The sequence below is a fragment of the Triticum aestivum genome, chromosome 3B (assembly GCF_018294505.1).
Source record: "Triticum aestivum cultivar Chinese Spring chromosome 3B, IWGSC CS RefSeq v2.1, whole genome shotgun sequence".
Lineage (NCBI taxonomy): Eukaryota > Viridiplantae > Streptophyta > Magnoliopsida > Poales > Poaceae > Triticum > Triticum aestivum.
In genome coordinates this window covers 684,690,946-684,710,591 of record NC_057801.1, presented here as the reverse complement: position 1 = coordinate 684,710,591, position 19,646 = coordinate 684,690,946, and the positions used below count along the sequence as shown (strand labels likewise).

The 19,646-nt window shown below is 43.6% G+C and overlaps 1 protein-coding gene and 1 non-coding gene across 2 annotated transcripts; both read left to right on the top strand.

Annotated features, from left to right (window-relative positions):
- Window positions 1-14,592: 14,592 nt before the first annotated feature.
- LOC123071716 (cytochrome c oxidase subunit 2-like) lies at window positions 14,593-16,696 on the top strand. The gene is made up of 2 exons (XM_044495303.1): window positions 14,593-15,064; window positions 16,287-16,696. The coding sequence occupies exons 1-2, from the start codon at window positions 14,677-14,679 to the stop codon at window positions 16,679-16,681; spliced, it is 783 nt and encodes a 260-aa protein (XP_044351238.1). The 5' UTR covers window positions 14,593-14,676; the 3' UTR covers window positions 16,682-16,696.
- Window positions 16,697-17,725: 1,029 nt separating this feature from the next.
- On the top strand, window positions 17,726-17,799 carry TRNAD-GUC (transfer RNA aspartic acid (anticodon GUC)). Its single transcript has one exon. It is a non-coding gene; the product is annotated as a tRNA-Asp (tRNA).
- The last annotated feature ends 1,847 nt before the right edge of the window (window positions 17,800-19,646 follow it).

Below are 19,646 nucleotides of genomic sequence, written 5' to 3'. Positions count from 1 at the left end.
CCCAAAATTTGAGAAAACTCAAATATGAAAATAACGAAATCCCCAACTCTCTCCGTGGGTCCTTGAGTTGCGTAGAATTTCTAGGATCAAAACCAAAAGCAAATAAAATATGATATGCATTCATGATCTAATGTATAACATTCTAAATTGAAATTTTGGGATGTTACAAACCTACCCCCCTTAAGAAGAATCTCGCCCTCGAGATTCGGGTTGGCTAGAAAATAGGTGAGGGTGGTCCTTGAGAAAATCTTCCTCTCGTTCCCAAGTGGCTTCGTCCTCCGAGTGGTGGCTCCACTGAACCTTACAGAACTTGATAACCTTGCTGCGGGTGACTCTGCTGGCAAACTCGAGAATCTTAACTAGTTTCTCCTCATAGGTCAAATTGTTATCCAACTGAATTGCTTCCAATGGCACTGTGTCTCTCAACGGCATGTCAGCCATCTCTGTGTGGCACTTCTTCAACTGAGAAACATGGAACACATCGTGAACACCTGACAATCCCTCGGGTAATTCCAACTTGTAGCAACTTCTCCCATACGTTCCAAAACACGATATGGTCCTACAAATTAGGGCGCTAACTTTCCTTTAACTCCAAATCGCTTAACTCCTCGAAGCGGGGATACTCGAAGATAAACTCTGTCTCCGATTTCATATTTTGTCCCCTTGCATTTTGAATCCGCATAGCTCTTCTGCCTGGACTGAGCTACCTTGAGCCTACCGCGAATTAACTTCACCTTATGTTCAGACTCCTTAATCAAATCAGATCCAAACAACTGGCGGTCTCCAACCTTGTCCCACGACAACGGTGTCCTACACCTCCTTCCGTACAAGGCTTTGAAAGGGGCCATTTTCAAACTGATTTGATAGCTGTTGTTGTAAGAAAACTCTGCATATGGCAAATTGTCATCCCCACTTGATCCATAATCTAGCGCACAAGCTCTCAGCATATCCTCCAAAATCTGATTGACTCTCTTGGTCTGTCCATCTGTCTGTGGATGAAAAGTTGTACTGAACTCTAGCCTGTTACCCAAAGTCTCGTGCAACTGCTTCCAGAACTTTGAGGTAAACTGGGTTCCTCTATATGATACGATACTCCTCGGAACTCCATGCAAACAGACGATCCTGGTCATGTATATCTTGGCCAACTTAGCACTGGTGTAAGTGGTCTTTACTGGGATGAAATGTGCTACCTTCGTCAACTGATCAACTACAACCCAAATTGAGTCATAGCCGGAACGAGTCCTTGGTAATCCCGTGATAAAATCCATGCCTAACTTATCCCACTTCCATTCGGGTATCGGCAATGGCTGTAGCAATCTTGCTGGCTTTTGATGCTCTGCTTTTACTCTTTGACATACATCGCAAACTGCTACGTACTCCGCAATGTCTTTCTTCATTCCGGTCCACTAGAATGTATCCTTCAAATCCAAATACATCTTGGTATTTCCTGGGTGAATCGAATATGGTGAATCATGTGCTTCTTGCAGAATCAACTTCCTGATCTCCGGGTCATTGGGCACATATACACGGTCTTCAAACCATAGGGTATTGTGTTCATCCTCACGAAATCCCTTAGCTTTTCCCTTGCTCATCTTCTCCCTAATAGAAGCAACTTCCTTAACTGTCCTTTGAGCTTCTCTGATTTTATCCGTCAAGGTAGACTGAATTTCCAATGGTGCTACATAGCCTCTCGGAACTATTTCCAAACATAGCTCCCAGAATTCCTCGGCTAATTCTTTTGGTAAACCTCCGGTCATTAGGGTGTTGACATGGCTCTTACGGCTCAACGCGTCTGCTACAACGTTAGCCTTCCCGGGGTGATAATGCAATCTCATATTCTAATCTTTAATAAGCTCCAACCATCTCCTCTGCTTGAGATTCAACTCCTTTTGCGTGAAGATGTACTTCAAACTCTTGTGATCTGTGTACATCTCACAGTGATTTCCGATAAGAAAATGTCTCCACGTCTTCAATGCATGCACTACGGCTGCTAACTCCAAATCATGTGTGGCATAATTCAATTCATGAGGTTTCAGTTGTCGTGAAGCGTACGAAACAACTCTTCCCTCCTGCATGAGCACTGCTCCAAGTCCTCGACGTGAAGCGTCGCAATACACCTCATAATCCTTGGTCTGATCTGGCAGAATTAACACTGGTGAGGTAACCAAACGTTTCTTCAACTCCTGGAAACTAGCCTCACACTCCTCAGTCCATATGAATTTGGTATCCTTCTTCAACAACTCTGTCATAGGCTTCACAATCCTCGAGGAATTCTCAATGAATCTCCGGTAGTATCCTGCGAGTCCAAGGAAACTCCGGATCTCTCCAACTATTGTTGGTGCCTCCCAGTTTGTCACAGTGGCAACTTTAGTGGGGTCTACTGCTATACCTTCTCCGGATATAACATGTCCGAGAAATCCAACTTCCTTCAACCAAAACTCACACTTGCTGAACTTGGCATACAACTGATGTTCTCTGAGCTTCTCGAGTACCAAACGCAAGTGCTCCTTATGTTCTTCTTCATTCTTTGAGTAGACGAAAATATCATCAATGAATACCACGACGAACTTATCCAAAAACTCCATAAACACATTGCTCATCATGTTCATAAAATAGGCCGGGACGTTGGTCAGACCAAATGACATAACGGTATACTCATACAGCCCGTACCTGGTGGTAAAAGCCGTCTTAGGTATATCCTGCTCTCGAATCTTCAACTGATGATATCCTGATCGCAAATCAATCTTGGAAAACACCTTTGCTCCTTGCAAGCGGTCAAATAGATCATTGATCATCGGCAACGGGTATTTGTTCTTAATGGTCACTTCATTCAATCCTCGATAATCAACAACCATTCTTAATGATCCATCCTTCTTCTCCACTAGAAGTACTGGCGATCCCCAAGGTGAAGAACTTGGGCGGATAAAACCTTTGTCCAGCAACTCCTTAATCTGTTTCTTAATTTCCTCCAAATCTTGGGCTGGCATCCTATACGATCTCTTAGATATTGGCCCAGTGCCTGGCAGTAGTTCAATCAGAAACTCAATGTCTATGTCCGGTGGCATGCCTGGCAACTCTTCCGGAAACACATCCGAGAAATCCCTTACCACTGGTACTTCCTCCTACACAACTCCTGATAAGGAATTTACATGTGCCCTCCTCGGCTCATGCCATGATACATACTTGATTCTCCTTCCTTCTGGGGTGGTAAGCAAAATCGACTTACTGGCGCAATCTATGTTCCCTCCATACTTCGATAACCAATCCATGCCTAATATCACATCCAATCCTTGCAATTCCAGAACTATTAGGTCTGAGGGGAAAACATAGTGTCCAATTCTTAATGGTAATCGATCACACAATATACTAGCCATGTATTCTGCTCCGGGTGAGATTACTAGCATGGGTGACCTAAGGGCTTGGGTTGGTAATTTATACTTATCCACAAATCCCCTTGATATGTAAGAATGTGATGCACCAGTATCAAAAAGAACAACTGCAGTAAATGCCTTAACCAAAAACTTACCTATTACTGCGTCTGGCTGAGCTTCAACCTCCTCCATGGTAACGTGGTTCACCTGTCCCCTGTTGAAAGGGTTCGGCTTCTTTCCTGAGCTTCCATTGCCGTTACCATTCTGGGCTTCTGGACATTCATTTGCATAATGCCTAGTCTTACGGCACTTAAAACAAGTGATATGGCTCAGGTCTACCTTGGATGGTGTTGACGGGTTGGTGCGATTTTGTCCATTGTTTCCTCCATTCCTGTTTCCATTCTTTGTGCCATTATGATTGTGCGAGCTACCTCCTCCATGAGTATGCTGAAATTGCCCTCCCGGTTTAGGGGTAAGACGGGGCTTCTGTTGGGCTCCAGAGTTGTACTTCCCCTGTCCATACTTCTGCTTGCGGTTTTCAATCTGCTGCTGCTTCCCTTCAATCATAAGAGCACGATCTACCAACTCCTGGTAGTTGTTGAAATTTGCTACCATCAACTGCATGCTTAGCTCATCATTCAGCCCTTCCAGAAAGTTCTCCTGCTTAGCTGCATCCATAGCAACGTCGTCTGGGGCATAACGTGCTAGTTTACTAAAGTCATCCACATATTGGCCAACTGTTCGTCCTCCTTGCCGCAAGTTGCGAAACTCACGCTTCTTCATGGCCATAGCTCCTGCTGAAACATGGGCAGTACGGAACGCCTGCTGAAACTGATCCCATGTGACAGTGTCTACAGGATAAGTGGCTGTAAAATTCTCCCACCATGCTGCTGCGGGTCCATCAAGCTGGTGTGCGGCAAATCACACCTTCTCCGCATCTGTGCAACCTGCAGTGCTCAACTCCCTCCCTGTCTTGCGGAGAATCATCTGCTACTATCGGCTCGGTGCTATTGGAGAACACCGGCGGATTCAGCCTAAGAAAACGGGTTAAATGATCAATAGGTGGTGGCGGTGGTGGATTGTTGTTGTTGTTGTTGTTCCCCTAATTCTGATTCTGGACTAGTATCTACATCAATGCATTCTGCTGCTGGATCAACTGGGTGAGCTCCGGTGGAAATCCATTGTCACGTCTCGGAGGCATCTGAGGGTTTAGAAAAGAAGAGAATATGGAATAGAATGAGGTCTAAGGGGAAAACACTACCCAAATGCACATGAGGCAAATGCACACAGAATCACTTCATTCAATCAAACAAGGGCCTACAATCGGTCTAGAACTATCGCAAAAAGTGTGTGGACTATACTAGATACATGGTGGAACACTACTACAGTTATGGTAGTCGACTAGAAAAACTGCTCCGTTGAAGACTCCATGATATCTGCTCCAGCTTCATCAGCGTAAGCATCATCACTATCATCTGGGTCCGAGTCGGTGTCGTCAATGATGATGTAGTTCTCGGGACAAGTGCATTCTTCGTCTTCTCCAGTTGCTGGAAATCCCATGAACACTCTTAACTTCTTCTTCAGATCATCATTCTTCTCGACTAGCATTGATATTTCCTCCTCATATCCATCGCGTGTAGACTTAAGTTCTTCCTCCAGTTCCGTGATCTTGGTCATGGCTTTCTTCAGATCCATCATCCCTGCGCACATTTGGTTTCCTGGCGTCGAATGTGCTGGTTTAACTCCTGGATAAAAGCTGCAATTGATCTGTCTTTCCTGGTGCTAATCATCTCCCATTGCTCATCTCGGCACCCACAAATCTGGTAGGTGGTATCCTTAAGTTCCTGGTGATAAACTTCTCCAATGCGTCCCATGGTAATGTGAGCTGCCATGGTCTTTCCTAGGTTCCAGGTTGGTGCATCAAAAGAAAACTCTATAGGCTTAGTGACTGGCATGAACGTTCTTCCTGGAATTTGAACTTGAATCATCCAGCGCTCCTCTTCAGGTAAAGTGGCATTGCAGGTTCAAGTGAAGCTTGGTACTCTGATCTTCAAGTAATTGGTGACTTCCTTCAGGTGTCGTCCAAAGGATGTATCTTCATCCGGTTGCATGAACTTGTTCCTTGCATCCGCCATCCTAAAGAATAGAAAAGATGAGGAGTCGGAAAATGAGAAGAGAGTAGCATTCTAGGGCTTTTGCTTAGTGGTCGTGTCCTACAGTCAGCGTGTGCTCTGATACCATCTTTGTAGCGACCAGACCTCAAATAGTCTGATCTCTGTGCTCAGGTGTCATCCCTATATCAGTAATGCTGACACCACACAGTACTTGAAGGATTTATAACAGAGTAGCAATCACACACTTATTACATCGAATGTCTCCAAAGAGAGCTTATTACAATAAATATGGCTTAAGGCCATCTAATAACAATAACAGCGGAAGGCTTGGAAGATAAGTGAGACCATCAACTCCAACGGCATCACTGAGTATAGAACCACGACCTAAAGGCACCTTACTCGTCGTCTGAAAAGTCTGCAACATGAAACGTTGCAGCCCGAAAGCGGGTCAGCACATGGAATATGCTGGCAATGTAACACATAGAGAGTAATGAAAGAGTAAGCTATACTACATGCATATTTGGCTGATGGAAAGCTCTATGGTTACAGTTTTGCGTAAAGCCAATTTTTCCCTACTGCAAAGGAATAAATTTATTTAACTATCATGGTGGTTGTTAAACATTGAGAATGGTTGACAGCATTCTCAATCCCAATTAAAAGTACTCATTAACATCCCATCAATATTAATTAGAAGTAACATGATGAGATTCACACGATATCCAAGTACTAGATACTCAAGATGTCCATAACCGGGGACACGGCTAACCATGATTAGTTTGTTACACTCTGGAGAGGTTTGCGCACTTTTCCCCACATGACTCGATCTCCTCCGTTTGATTTCTCGCACTACATGGTGTTAGAGAAACGGATGACCGAGACATAGTTGTTCAGAAGCCCTTGCACCTTACGTAACGGGTAGACCGTACCAACCTACAACCCCTACATCAGCTAGTCTACCACTGTAAGAGTTCGCACGACTTAGTCAACTATGCTAGAGCCCATAGTAGCATGTGGCTGCACACGAAAGTTTCTAGCATGAATAGTCTTATGATCCCTTTGAGCCTGGGTGGCGGTCCGAAGAAAAATAGGCAAATCCTGGAAACCAGGTACCTCAATCCACCCAGATGTGTGTTTAAGTTGCCACCTTAAGTAAACCATCAATTAACAATCTCACATCTGTCATGGATACACTCACCCAATGCACGTCTACTAGCATAGCATGGCATAATAAGCAAACGTAGAAGTAACTCCCAAAGGTTTGAAAATAAAACAGGTAATAGGTACTACCTCAACTACTTCCCAAAATCCACAAATTAATTAGATCCTAATCATGCAATGTTTGAGGATTGATCTAATGCATAAAAACTGGGTATGAGAAAAGAATGATCAAAGTGTTACTTGCCTTGCTGATGATCCGCGAAACCTAGAGACTCGAAATAACAGGCGGCGCACTCCGGGTATTCTATCACAGACAAACAAACAAGCATACAATAAGTACTCATCTAATGCACAGGTAAAACTCAAATAAAAGATCTAACCAGAAAGTTCAACTTAAGAACTCCGGTTTGCAAAAAGAAACAAATCGAACGAAGATACAAAAGTCAAACAGCAAAAGAAAACAACTTTGTTTTACTAATCTGGATCTAAGTCAATTTTTACAGAAGCAAAAACTTGTTCAAGTTGGTTATTCGGAAAGAGGGTTTCGAGACGAAACTCCAGGCGCTTGAATCGCCTGATTCCGATAAACGAGCGAAAAGTTATACTAGAACGAAAATCGGATCAGAAATCGTGATCAGAAAAATCGCGGATTAAATCCGAGAAAAAGAAAAAACGACGAACAGCGTGACGAACGAACGTTCGTTAACTGGATCTAAACGACGAACACGTTCGTTAAAATGAACGAACGAGCGAACGCTCGCTATTCAACCGAACTGAAAAAAAAACCGATCTAATAAAAAAACGGAAACTAAAAAAACCGGCGAAAAACCGACAGAAAAACCGAACGGTTTTTTTCGAGAAAACCGGCGGTGGGGAAGTCGAGGGACCTCGGGCGGCGGGTCGGTGAGGTGGCGGGCGGCGGCTCCGGCGGGCGGCGGCGTCTGGCGTGGGGCTCGAGGCGGCGCGGGCTAGGGTTTGGCGGCGGTGGCGGGCTGGGCTGGCGCGGGCGGCTGGTGGGCTGGGGGTGGCTCGGGGCGGCGCTACTTAAAGGCTGCCCCCGGGCAGAGTCCCGCTCGGGCATTGGCCCGTAAGGCGGTTCGCGTTTTTTCTAAATAATTTCGCTCAGAAAAGAAATAAAAAGAAATACTAAATGGACTCCAAAAATCCCGAAATAAATTTTCCCGGACTTCTAAAATCAAGCCCGACAAAGTGAACATTTATTTGGGGCCTAATTGCAATTTTGGGAACGCATATTTTTCCTAAATTCAAATAAAATAACGAAAAACTCCGAAATAAAATCTTATTTAATTTTATTATTAAATCCTCAATATTTCTTTATTTTGAGAAAGTCATTTTATTCCCTCTCTCATATTTTTGTAATAGAAATAATTGATGATAAAATAAATAAAATCAAATGATCCTATTGTCAAAATTTAAGAAAACTCAAATATGAAAATAACGAAATCCCCAACTCTCTCCGTGGGTCCTTGAGTTGCGTAGAATTTCTAGGATCAAAACCAAAAGCAAATAAAATATGATATGCATTGATGATCTAATGTATAACATTCCAAATTGAAAATTTGGGATGTTACAATACTGAAATGTATTAAGCTATCGATCGGGGGACATAACACTATGAGGGTTGTTAAGGCGGGGCTAGGAGCTTGATATGCTGCCGACTCAGAATCAAATGAGCACAGGGGACCCTAGTCAACATTCATATTTCTACCCACCGGTGGATGATCGGTCACCTTAGTTCCAATTTAGCTACTGTTCATTTTGTTGAACTCCAAGAAGGACCGATTGCTACGTACTCTTGAGAAACAAGATGTTATGACGCTGTTGTGCCCGCGGTCCAATGATCCACCTATGTTTGTGTCGGATCTTATCCATGCTGCAACCAGGCGGTGGAATATGGAGGTGGTCAGAGAACATATGTATGACATGGACGCCGAAGCAGTAACGAACATTCCCATCAGTCATGTTGCCCAGCCGGAAAGAATGGAAGAGGGTTTTTCGTACCACATTCGTACTGACTTAACAGGATCCGTCTCCCATAGTAATATTATGACAGTCTCTCTTGCCCCTTCGTACTTACTTGAAACAGGAATTTCTTGGTGCTCAACTGCTTATTCTGCTTTTCCTGGTACCGGTATAGATAGATAGAAAGCGCATTCAATCGAGAAAAGGATCAACTGATCCACCTCTTTACATTTTGGTTTTTATTCGGCTGTTTCAGCATAGATTGCATCTTAAAACAGAAGAAAAGTGCAAGTTCCCACAGGCGAAGAGCTGCTTCCGAGAAATCTTTTACCCCCTTTACGCCCTTCGGGGCTGCTAACAACGAGCTAATACACAGGAACGGCACGGCTCCTACACCGCTTAACTCCAATAATAGAACCTGGTCCCACATCCCTTGCATTTGATAATGAAACAATCAGAATTTGTTGAATTGAAATATGTTCAATCTCATTTCTTTTACGTGGTTTTGGCAACTATCAATTATCTCTTTCCTCGGCTTCCTACACGGATATAGCCGTAAATGGTATCTAGTAGGCAACCTTGGAACTACATTAGCTTAGGGGGATCGGGTAGCGAGCGGTCTCCTCGACAAAGCAGTCAAGAAACAATTCCACCATTGGGAATAGCACACCCCCTTCCCTAGGGCTAGAGGTATTTACATGCTGCATTGAACCTAATGCTAGAGCGAGTACTACAATGAAAATCACTTTTACGAGCGATACCTTTGTCTTTGGTGCTTGAGTTTTCCTCCCAGCGGTGTGGTCCTCGGTTTCGGAAATGACATATTGAACCGGTATCTTTAGCATATAAAAAATCCTTTGTTTGACGGCATCCCTCCTCTAAAGCTGCTTCCTTCCTTTCCGGTTCGTAGTGGTTACGAGCAGAAGTGCAATTCAAAGCGCATTCCATAGTTGTATTAGATAGTTTAGATATAGTGACCCACTAGTTCGAGATGCACTGACCTTGGCCATTGCCTGCTAACTACGGTCATTATATGTCAATTCGGATCACACACCGGAAGCAAAGATCAGGGGATTGCCAACTTGAATGAATGTAATCCGGTTACGGTGTAGGGGAGATTTATTATTGAGTTGATAACGCACTCCGTTTACTAACATTGATAACTATGCCATGGAATGGAATATTCCCATTTCCGATTGTTAAAAAAAATGCGACTTTCAAAAGGCACATCAAATGTATGGACACAATGATTTGCCCACTGATTCATTGATTCATTAGCTGTGCTACTTTTGTGAGTTCCACTGGCGTGAAACTCCGAAGGGAGAGCCCGAGGGAGCTTATTCATTCCTTTCGTGGCTTGCCATGGTTATTTCCTTGCCCAGGGCACAGTCTGGTTATCTGTTTTATGCCTCATCGGGCACCCAAGAGTTTCTCTTATGAATGGTGCGATCCGGCATCCTTGAAGCTCGGAACTCCTCTCTGGAATTTTGACCATGAAAATGCCATTTACCCTTAGCAATGAAGAAATCTATTGAACAATTTGTTTCATTGCAATACCTCGCTCTAACAACTCCTATTCCCACGGCATTACCACAAGGATTTCCTGTTTCCCCGATCCACCAGCTACGTTCGCACACTTCCAAATAGTAAATGCTCCCGCGGTTGGAGTTGAGACTTTCTTATCCCTCTTGTTACGACGGATCGAGCATATGATTCTTTTCTTGATTGAAATCATTCACTTTTCCTTGAAATTGTCACAAAGTAATTGGAAGAAGAAGTGCTTGAGAAGCTCAAGGATATATTCTATGGTGGCTTCTCCAATAGTTCGAGCCATAGCTTCATTTCATTGTTTCTATAATTTTCTTCACTTTATCATTGCCCTCAAGTACAAGTAATTTCTGACAAACTTTCTTTCCCATGGTTCGGTGGGCACGGATATGGATGGCAGGACAGGAGTGAAGATCCCTCAGCTAAGGGCTAGACCGGACGTTTCACTTTGTGATGACGAGTGGCACACAAATCAACCTGAGAAGGATTCTGCTATGTCAAAAGTGTTTATATAAACGAATTGTTTAACGCCAAGATGCCAATAGCAATGATGGATAAAGCAACTCCCAGAGTAGGGCTTGAAAGCCGGGGACTCTCCTGGCAAAGAATCTGAACGATCTGAGTTCTTTTCTGAGAAAGAAGAAGATGCAAGGCATGGATCCAAGCCTGAAGGCGACGTGGAGTGTTATTATTATCGTTACTCCAGAGAATGGGAGGCACTCTCTTTTTGCAAAATGCAGTTATGAAATCTGTAATCTAGATGATTCTGGTTGAAGGGGACGATGCAGCCTAGCGGTTATGAACTTTTTGTTCGATTCAAAGGATTTCCACTTGAGTAAAGCTATGGTGGGAAATAAACTACCAATTAGGCAATGCGCGTCTCTATTTCTTGAATTCTCTGGTCTAGGCAACCCGAAAGTGTTGTTTAACAAAGACAAGTCTGAATTTGAAACGCAATCCGGCAGAGAAAATAAACTTAAGTAACCACCAGTTGAAACTGAGCGAGGATGCCTCTCCTAATGGAAGTTACGGGCTCAAACAATACCTAATGGTAGGCAACTTTGCTACCCAAGCATCTCTTTCTTATTAAGAACGACATAAATGTTGATTATCTACTCTCGGGAGTAGGTAAGGGGGGCTATGCCCAATAAAATAGGGACTACGATAGGCATGAAATGAAACTTCTTATCTTAGGTACGGAATTCCTCCACATTAAGACACCAACCTTCCCTTGACAAGTCAATAATCAATCACTAGATTTAGGATCACAAGCCGATGCGATGCTTCACGTCGAAATGGGTTAGTCTGCATCTGAGAGACCCCGCCTAGCTCTAAAATGGTTTCAACCTTTCCTCGACCTCATGGAATGAACTAACTCATATGCAGTGAGCATATTATCATAGACATCCCTCACGATAGCCAACTTGAAGAAGAAGTTGTTTTGACATCTACTTTATCCCAAGTGTAATAATGCTCCAAGTACGGGTTTTCGAATTCATACCTCGCTGACCGCGCATCATCTTCAGTTCACAATTGAGGCTCAGAGACTGATGAGATACAAGCTCTGGCTAAGGTTGACATCCAGGCTCTGGACAAGCGATAAGAGATACTTTATGAAGGATCCAGCTAAGAAAATGAAATGGGTTAGTGGGAACAAGCAGCTAAAGCGCAAAGGTAAGGATGAGCTCGAAAAGTGCAAACTTCAATGATAGCTAGTGGTGGATTGATACTTTTGAGCTTCTCCATCGATCACTTTTGCGGAAGCTGAGTCCTTTCTTTTTAAGCAAGTCCAAATCCAGCAAAAAACGAGTATCAATCTGTCCCAAGTGTGGACAGGAGAAGCCAGGTCGGATTACGACATTGAATTGAATTGAGTGGCCCCTTCCCTTTGCATCATAGCATCAACCCTGATCACCTCACTTTACGTCAATATTGGTGAGCATGCCACAAGATGTACGATTTGATTAGTTACTCAAGTGTCTAAGTGTAAGTTTCAAGTATTCTTCTTATGATAGACTGAAGGCTTATCGGTGCGCGAAGGTTCTCTGGATTGGTTGTGGTGAGCGCTGGGCGAAGGATTGTCAGTGTAAAGCTACTGCTCAACTCCATGTTGTTCAGGAAATGGAGGAATTATCGCGGAGTACTGCTGCAGGCTATTCTATGTTACAGGACCATGATGACTCTGCTTCGGATCTAAGGGTCCTCTCCGCTGAAGCTAATCAGAAATCTCCTGCACTCCGTTCCATTTAGTTAGCTTGCTCAGTAATCCATAATTTTTATGTTACCCTATTTTCTTGGTCGACTCGGCCAGCACTCATTCCTTTTTGAATGCATCATTGGCATCTCATATTGAAGCTAAAATTGTCATCTCCTGAATCTGTGCATGCAGGCAACATCAATTTATCACCTAATGGTATCTTTGTTCTACCGGCACATACATTTCGATTTCCTTGGTCAAAGGAAGTCACCTTTTCTTTTTCCTTGTTTTCGTCATGCGTCGATTCAACATTTGTTGGACTTTGTAACTTCAAGGACGTAGTCATCCTCTCAAGATTCTAGTCATGATATTGCTTAAAAAGAAGCCCGACTTACCTATATTATCAAAGGACCCAGTCGAGTCCTAACTAGAAAAGTGCATGGGTGACCAAATTTAGGACAAAGTAGGCGCGGAAGATCCACATGCAACGAAACATCCCTCACGAGTTCCAAACCTGACCTTCTTTAAGCTGCTTCGACTATGGGAACCACAAGGAAAACGGAACACGAGCGGGAATGTGGGACTGGGTCCTTCCATATAGTTGGCTTGATAGCCCTTGTGGACAGAGTCTGTTCTCATTAGAGAATTGACGTTAGAACTTTGTGATCAAGACCCGTGGTTAGTCCAGTAGAAACTTGATCTCCGGAAAGGAGGTCCGCTTATTTACTTATCTGAAAAATCAAAAGGTAGGTAGGCTGTTTCAGAGAAGAGTACGTGGGTTTTCACATAGCCGGATATGAAAAGAGACCCTAATGAGCAGCTTTTTTTATTCGTAAACCCTTCTTTCTGTGCTTATGGAATCAGCCAGTGGCAGGTCTTGGTGATTGAATTCATCCCGTTTTACTTTGTTGAATGCGATCTGGTATTGACTTGCCCTTATTTTCCATCGATCGGGTAGTTAGTTAGGTCCCGCGGATAAGAAGTCCTATATACTGAAATAAGAGGGACTCCTTCTAGGCATCACCGTTAAGGTGCTCTTTTGATAGATTTCTATACCTTCCCCTCCCTTTCCTCTGTATCCGGGCCTACGCGAACAACAGTTTTCTTATTGAAGAAGTCTGCTCACATGATTGGAATATGGCTCCCGTATGCATGCTATTCTGGGACTGAGGAATGCCTTTCTATGGTGGACCCTGAGGTCGGACTCTTGCTGCTTGATTCAAAACCGGATTCAATAGCAGCAACATATTGATGATAGTGCCTGAACTACCTATTCTATTACCTTTTGGGAAACCCCAAAGCCACATCAAGCCCTATGCTATGGGTCAAGGTACTCTCGAGACTGTCTGGATTGAAGACTATCAAGCACCGTAGGTGGTACCAGCATTCCCTGTCAATAGGGCATTCCAATCTCTGGGTAGCTGCCCGCCCTACTTCATTCCTATCTCCTTCGGCGTCAGCCCCATGTACCCCCTTAAACTAACCACTTGAATTGATCAGGATTTGTTAGGTTGAGTGCATTTTCTTCCAAATCCAGTCAATTTCAAGAAAAGTATCAAAAAATCCTGGGGTTAGGCACCTTTTTTCAGTGAAATCTTGTTTTTTCCTGCATTAATTAGTTATGGGAGAATCCTTGCTTCCTCAATGCTCTTGCCTTCGCGGTCCTACTAAAAGAGACACAAGAGGTTTTAGCACCGGCATCTTTGGATCAAAAGATCATTCCATCCTAGAACCAACACGACGACTTCTCCTTGCTCGATTTAAAATGCTGATGAATATGAAATTAGGAATATATATGGACAAATGAATTATGCGTCATGGAATCCGGATCATTAAAGAGGTAGTGTAGACAGTTGTCTAAGTGTGATCTTCTTATATCCCCACGAACTGTTTAGCTTGATAGACCCAAGGGGAAATAGAATCTCAAAAGGACCTTTCTTGTCCGTAGCCCCGTTGGAATCGAGGGCTTGATATCTCATTGGCATGACTAATTGATGAGGCCAACTAAGTAGTACTCACGAGGTCCTTGATTTCTTGTTAGTCTGTATCTTTCTCTTTAATAGTATGGTATCCAGGTTCACCTATGTTTTTCTGTTGTTGCTCTTCAGAAAACGCGTATAGTAAGTAGTCTTCGTCGATGGGACAAACGCTCCGGTGTATGCGTTACGAGGCAACTAGCATTTTGTCATGGAAGTTCGTGAAAGAATGTTCTTGTTTTTCGTTGGAAAAACCAACACCGACGTCAAGATCAGTCTCCTTTCCTTTCTCTTTTCGGGAGCAGAGCTGAAAAAGATGGGAAATTCCAATGATTCTTCGTTCATTATCATGTCGATTCCTCACAATCGCTCTTTGTGATGCTGCGGAACCATGGCAATTAGGATCTAAAGACGCAGCAACACCTATGATGCAAGGAATCATTGACTTACATCACGATATCTTTTTCTTCCTCATTCTTATTTTGGTTTTCGTATCACGGATGTTGGTTCGCGCTTTATGGCATTTCAACGAGCAAACTAATCCAATCCCACAAAGGATTGTTCATGGAAGTACTATCGAAATTATTCGGACCATATTTCCAAGTGTCATTCTTTTGTTCATTGCTATACCATCGTTTGCTCTGTTATACTCAATGGACGGGGTATTAGTAGATCCAGCCATTACTATCAAAGCTATTGGACATCAATGGTATCGGAGTGCGCCTCTTAACGAGGGTGATTTAAGTGCAACGAAATGTACCGGTGGTTCGCGAAGCATCTGGATTACCGGTCATCTCCCATTCCCGTCGTCGAGAGACTAAAAGAACTATAGCATGCCAGAAACGGGGAGTTGAGGTGGTTAGACCTATACCCCGAAATGCTCCCAGCATAGGAGCCTATGGTTCCATTCTTGTTATTGCTGGAGGTACACATACCTCTTCTCGGTGTGGTGGAGCGATATACGAAAAATAGATGCTAAGCCTGCAATGTCCGATAACGGGGCTTCAGTAGTGAATCTATCGGCACCACAGCAGTGGCATACAACTTTGGACCTAAGGGCTGGTCCCGTTACCTTTCGGAATGGGGGATCCCCATTGGCAACAACCACGGTAATAGTTGCGGAACTACTAGGCCAAGAGAGGACAACCTGTTGTTCCTGCTCCTCCTTCTTTGCTTCGGGGACGGAGGTCCTACGGTAGGTAAGAGCATGCTCAAGCACTTGACCGAAGGGGACCAGCGCTTCTACTCCTCCACCGAGGAGCCGTTCTTGCGAGAAGCAAGGGATGTCGTGAACGGTGGGAGGTCAAAGAAAGAGAATTGACCTCTGAATATACTGATCCTATGATCTAGATAGACTCTGTCCTTTTTTTAGATAAGGGTGACTCAAGAAATTGGGGGTGGGACCTGCTGGCATAATGCAGGCTAGAACGTGGGAATTCGAGGTCTCATGAACAAGTTTTTTTTCGTGGACAAACATACTTTCCGGTCTTTTTTATGGATCCTTTTAGATCTACGGGCCGGCCGTTCACATGAGCATAGGGAATCTATACTCGAGCCTTCGACTTGGCCCCTGGCAGGATAGGTGAGGAATCACTCTGGAGATCTGATCTATTGGGGCCTACAACTTTGCCAAAGCCGACTAGCATCCCTTTCCGTGGTGAACTGGCCGTCCCATACCTTCATTTTGTCTCATGTGTGTTGAACATTGTCTTCATCGGTTCCAGCTTCACTGATTTCGGTAGGGCTGGGCGAGAAAGGGTCCCCTCTTGCCTATTAGTAAGCGGGCCTTCGATTCCACCGGGGTCTTACGGTCTCATAGAGGGGGAGAACTACCTAACTAAAGAAGAATAGTGCTCTTTATAAATAAGAGTAGGCATGGAGAGCTTTTTGCGGGGAAACTTGCAAGTCAAGTTTGGGGGGAGGCGGGCGTCGACCCAACCTTATGAGTATTCGGACTATAACAGTTCCGATGAACAGTCACTCACTTTTGACAGTTATATGATTCCAGAAGATGATCCAGAATTGGGTCAATCACGTTTATTAGAAGTTGACAATAGAGTGGTTGTACCATCCAAAACTCATCTACGTATGATTGTAACACCCGCTGATGTACCTCATAGTTGGGTTGTACCTTCCTCAGGTGTCAAATGTGATGCTGTACCTGGTCATTCAAATCTTACCTCCATCTCGGTACAACGAGAAGGCGTTTACTATGGTCAGTGCAGTGAGATTCGTGGAACTAATCATGCCTTTACGCCTATCGTCTTAGAAGCAGTGACTTTGAAAGATTATGCGGATTGGGTATCCAATCAATTAATCCTCCAAACCAACTAAACCGGGGAAGCTAAAGCGGAAATGCAATTCTCGGGTGTGGGAAGGGGGAAGCTCCAGGAAGGCTTCGCTCGCTCGCTCAAAAAGCTCTAACGCTCGTTTACCAGTGGAGTGCATAAGCCCTTATTGAAGTAGGGTGAGGCCTTACTACATGAGCTCGTAAGTCAAGCATGGAACGAGCCTTGTCTACGAAGCTTCGCTTCATCATCTTGCTTGCTTCTGGCGAAGCTTAACGCACTATAACATAGGCATGCATGATGGTATGGTAGGAAGACTCCTTTTAAGGCCGACCACTACATAGGAGCGATAGGAAGCCAAGCCGTCAAAAGGAAAGGCGAGCAACCCTTATTGCAATAGCAAACGGCCTACTTATAGCCCTATTTATACCCTTTCTCGGGGACTTCAACGGGCCTTACAAGCTCAATAAATTGCAATTCTTCACCTTTTCCTCAGACAGTGGGAATGCATTTTCTTACTTGATTGACATTGATAGATATGTGTACCACACTGAACAAGCAATATGTCATATGCTTGATGTACCAGCCAAGCCAGCTCTTTTTTTCTCAGTTCCCTTATCCTTAGCGCAAAAGTAAAAAGAAAATGAAAGAGAGTTTGTATTTGCAAATGAAAATGAATATGGATCTGAATAAATTACATAATCAATAAATAAGAATTGGAATAATAGAAAAAATATCCTTCGCCCCTTATCTCTTCATCATCGTCAGTTCCGTCACTTGTGGTATTTGTTTAGAATCTTGTTGACCCTACTCGCTTACTCCTATTTTCCTTATTTCTTTTTCTACATAATTAATTAGAACTTTCTTGAAAGAATGGGGTTCTCTCTGGGGGGCGCACCCTCTCTTCCTTTTTGAGAAAGATGGGCTTGTTTTTTTTTCAATAAGTTCTATTGCTTTGACACATTTAGTATATAACATAATATATATAAGAAAAGTACTAAAGGCGAAGGGCATTCTATTGTACAGCTACTTTGGTATAGTTACAAAGGTAACCAGTAGGTGACTGTTGAATCGACAGTAGTTATGAAAGGGGGAAATAGCTCAGTTGGTTAGAGTGCTGGTCTGTCACGCCAGAAGTCGCGGGTTCGAACCCCGTTTTCCCCGCCCAATCTTTCTTTCTTCCTGAGGTCATACCTCTGCCACTTTACCCCGAGTTTCACTAAGGCATAAACCCCATTCGGGTAAGAGAAGCAAGCAGTGGGGAACATCTATTTATATGTGTGCTAGCATCAACAACATCTTTTTAAAATAAATTACATCGATCCTCGGTGCTAGGTACTCAGGTAAGTAAATCCTGAGGATAGAACTAGAGCAAGTAAGCTCATCGCACTATCAAGTCAGTCAGGAACTAGTCTTCCAAGCTTAAGAAGAAGTGAAAAGTAAGCAAGTTGTCATCTAGTGAGGGCTAAAAGACACGGAGAACATCCCCCTCTATTTGCCAATAGCTTCCGCCTTCCTCTCTTTCATTTCATGTCGGTTCAACAGAGCCAATAGATTCCATAGGCGGGTCAGTTATAGCTGTAGTAGCCTTTGATTAGGTCCTTTCAATAGACTTTCCGTAGCTATAATTCGATAGACTTTCCGTAGCTCAGTACTGCTGACCGTTGACGCCTGCAACTGTACTTACGGCTGTACTTGTGAAAAGAGATAGAGTCGTCTCGCTATGACTCAAAGATGGTCAAAAAGCTAATAGATGGGCCACAAAAGGTAGAGGAGAGGGGGTAAGAAGAGTAGACTTACTACTTGATACAAGATAGGGTATAAAGCTAAAAGGGTGAGATAGAGGAATGAAATGAGCCAGTGAAACGGTCCACGACCACAAGTATTGAGCTATAACCATAAAACTTGGGGAGTGCCTCAAGAAAATCCATTGAAATAGAAGACCCAGGTTGTAATGGAACAGACAAAGGTTGAAGAAGACCAGCAGGAAGGGTGTGCTCACTCTTGTTGAGTTGACACACATTACAGTGAAGAACAAACTTGGAGGGAGAAAAAGAAACCAGAAGGGACCCATTGTTTCTGTGCAAGTCGAACAATGATGGAAAAGCATCCAGTATGTAGCCGACATATGCCAACAACCCAAATGCACATATGCTAGTTAAGTTGAAACTCCTAAATTATAGCGCAAGCAACAAAACTACTTTTTTGAAGGCGCAGAGCATTGAAGAAGAGCATGGCTCGATTAACATAACTAGGGGCAATATGGTTCATTTTCCTAGAACACCACAACAAATGTCCCTACCAGTTGTTGCCAGTGAAGCTGAAACCATGGCTACCCCTCAACAAGCCTCTAGCTCTTATCCTAGGCCTGAACCGCCTGAACCTCCAATTACCGTACCATTGGTACTGAATACGACCACCACTCACACCTATTCCAGACCTTTAAACCCCTGACCACCTAGCCCTCTAGTAGCAAAGCAACTAAAAGACCCAATCACAAAAATAACCCTCTCTATCCCCCTCAAAACCTTGGCACGAACACTTGTTTCTAGCCACCTATGGCCTTCCTCACAGCTCAAAACATGATAATATTAGACCTAATCCTGCACCTCCACCACCACAACCAAGACCAATTCAATACCAAATATCCAATTTTCCCAACCAATACTTTTGCCCTATGCTGGAAATTCCATGAAACCAGAAGTGCCAATATATACTTACCTTAACCAACCGCTTCCAACTCAATAGCATGACCCGTACCAATACCTGCAAGAACAAAGGCCGCAAAATCAATATCAATAAGGGCAGCAGATACATCAACCTCCTAGAGTTTCTTTTCCAATATTTGAAGGGGCCAGGTCTTGGATACAAAAGTGTGAACATTACTTTTCGGTGTACCAAGTTACGGATTGGTACAAGGTAGAACTTTCGGCTATGCACCTTAGGGGGAGAGCTGAAAGCTGGTACAACAGTTTCTTAGTGAATAGGGGACAAGTATCTTGGCAAGAGTA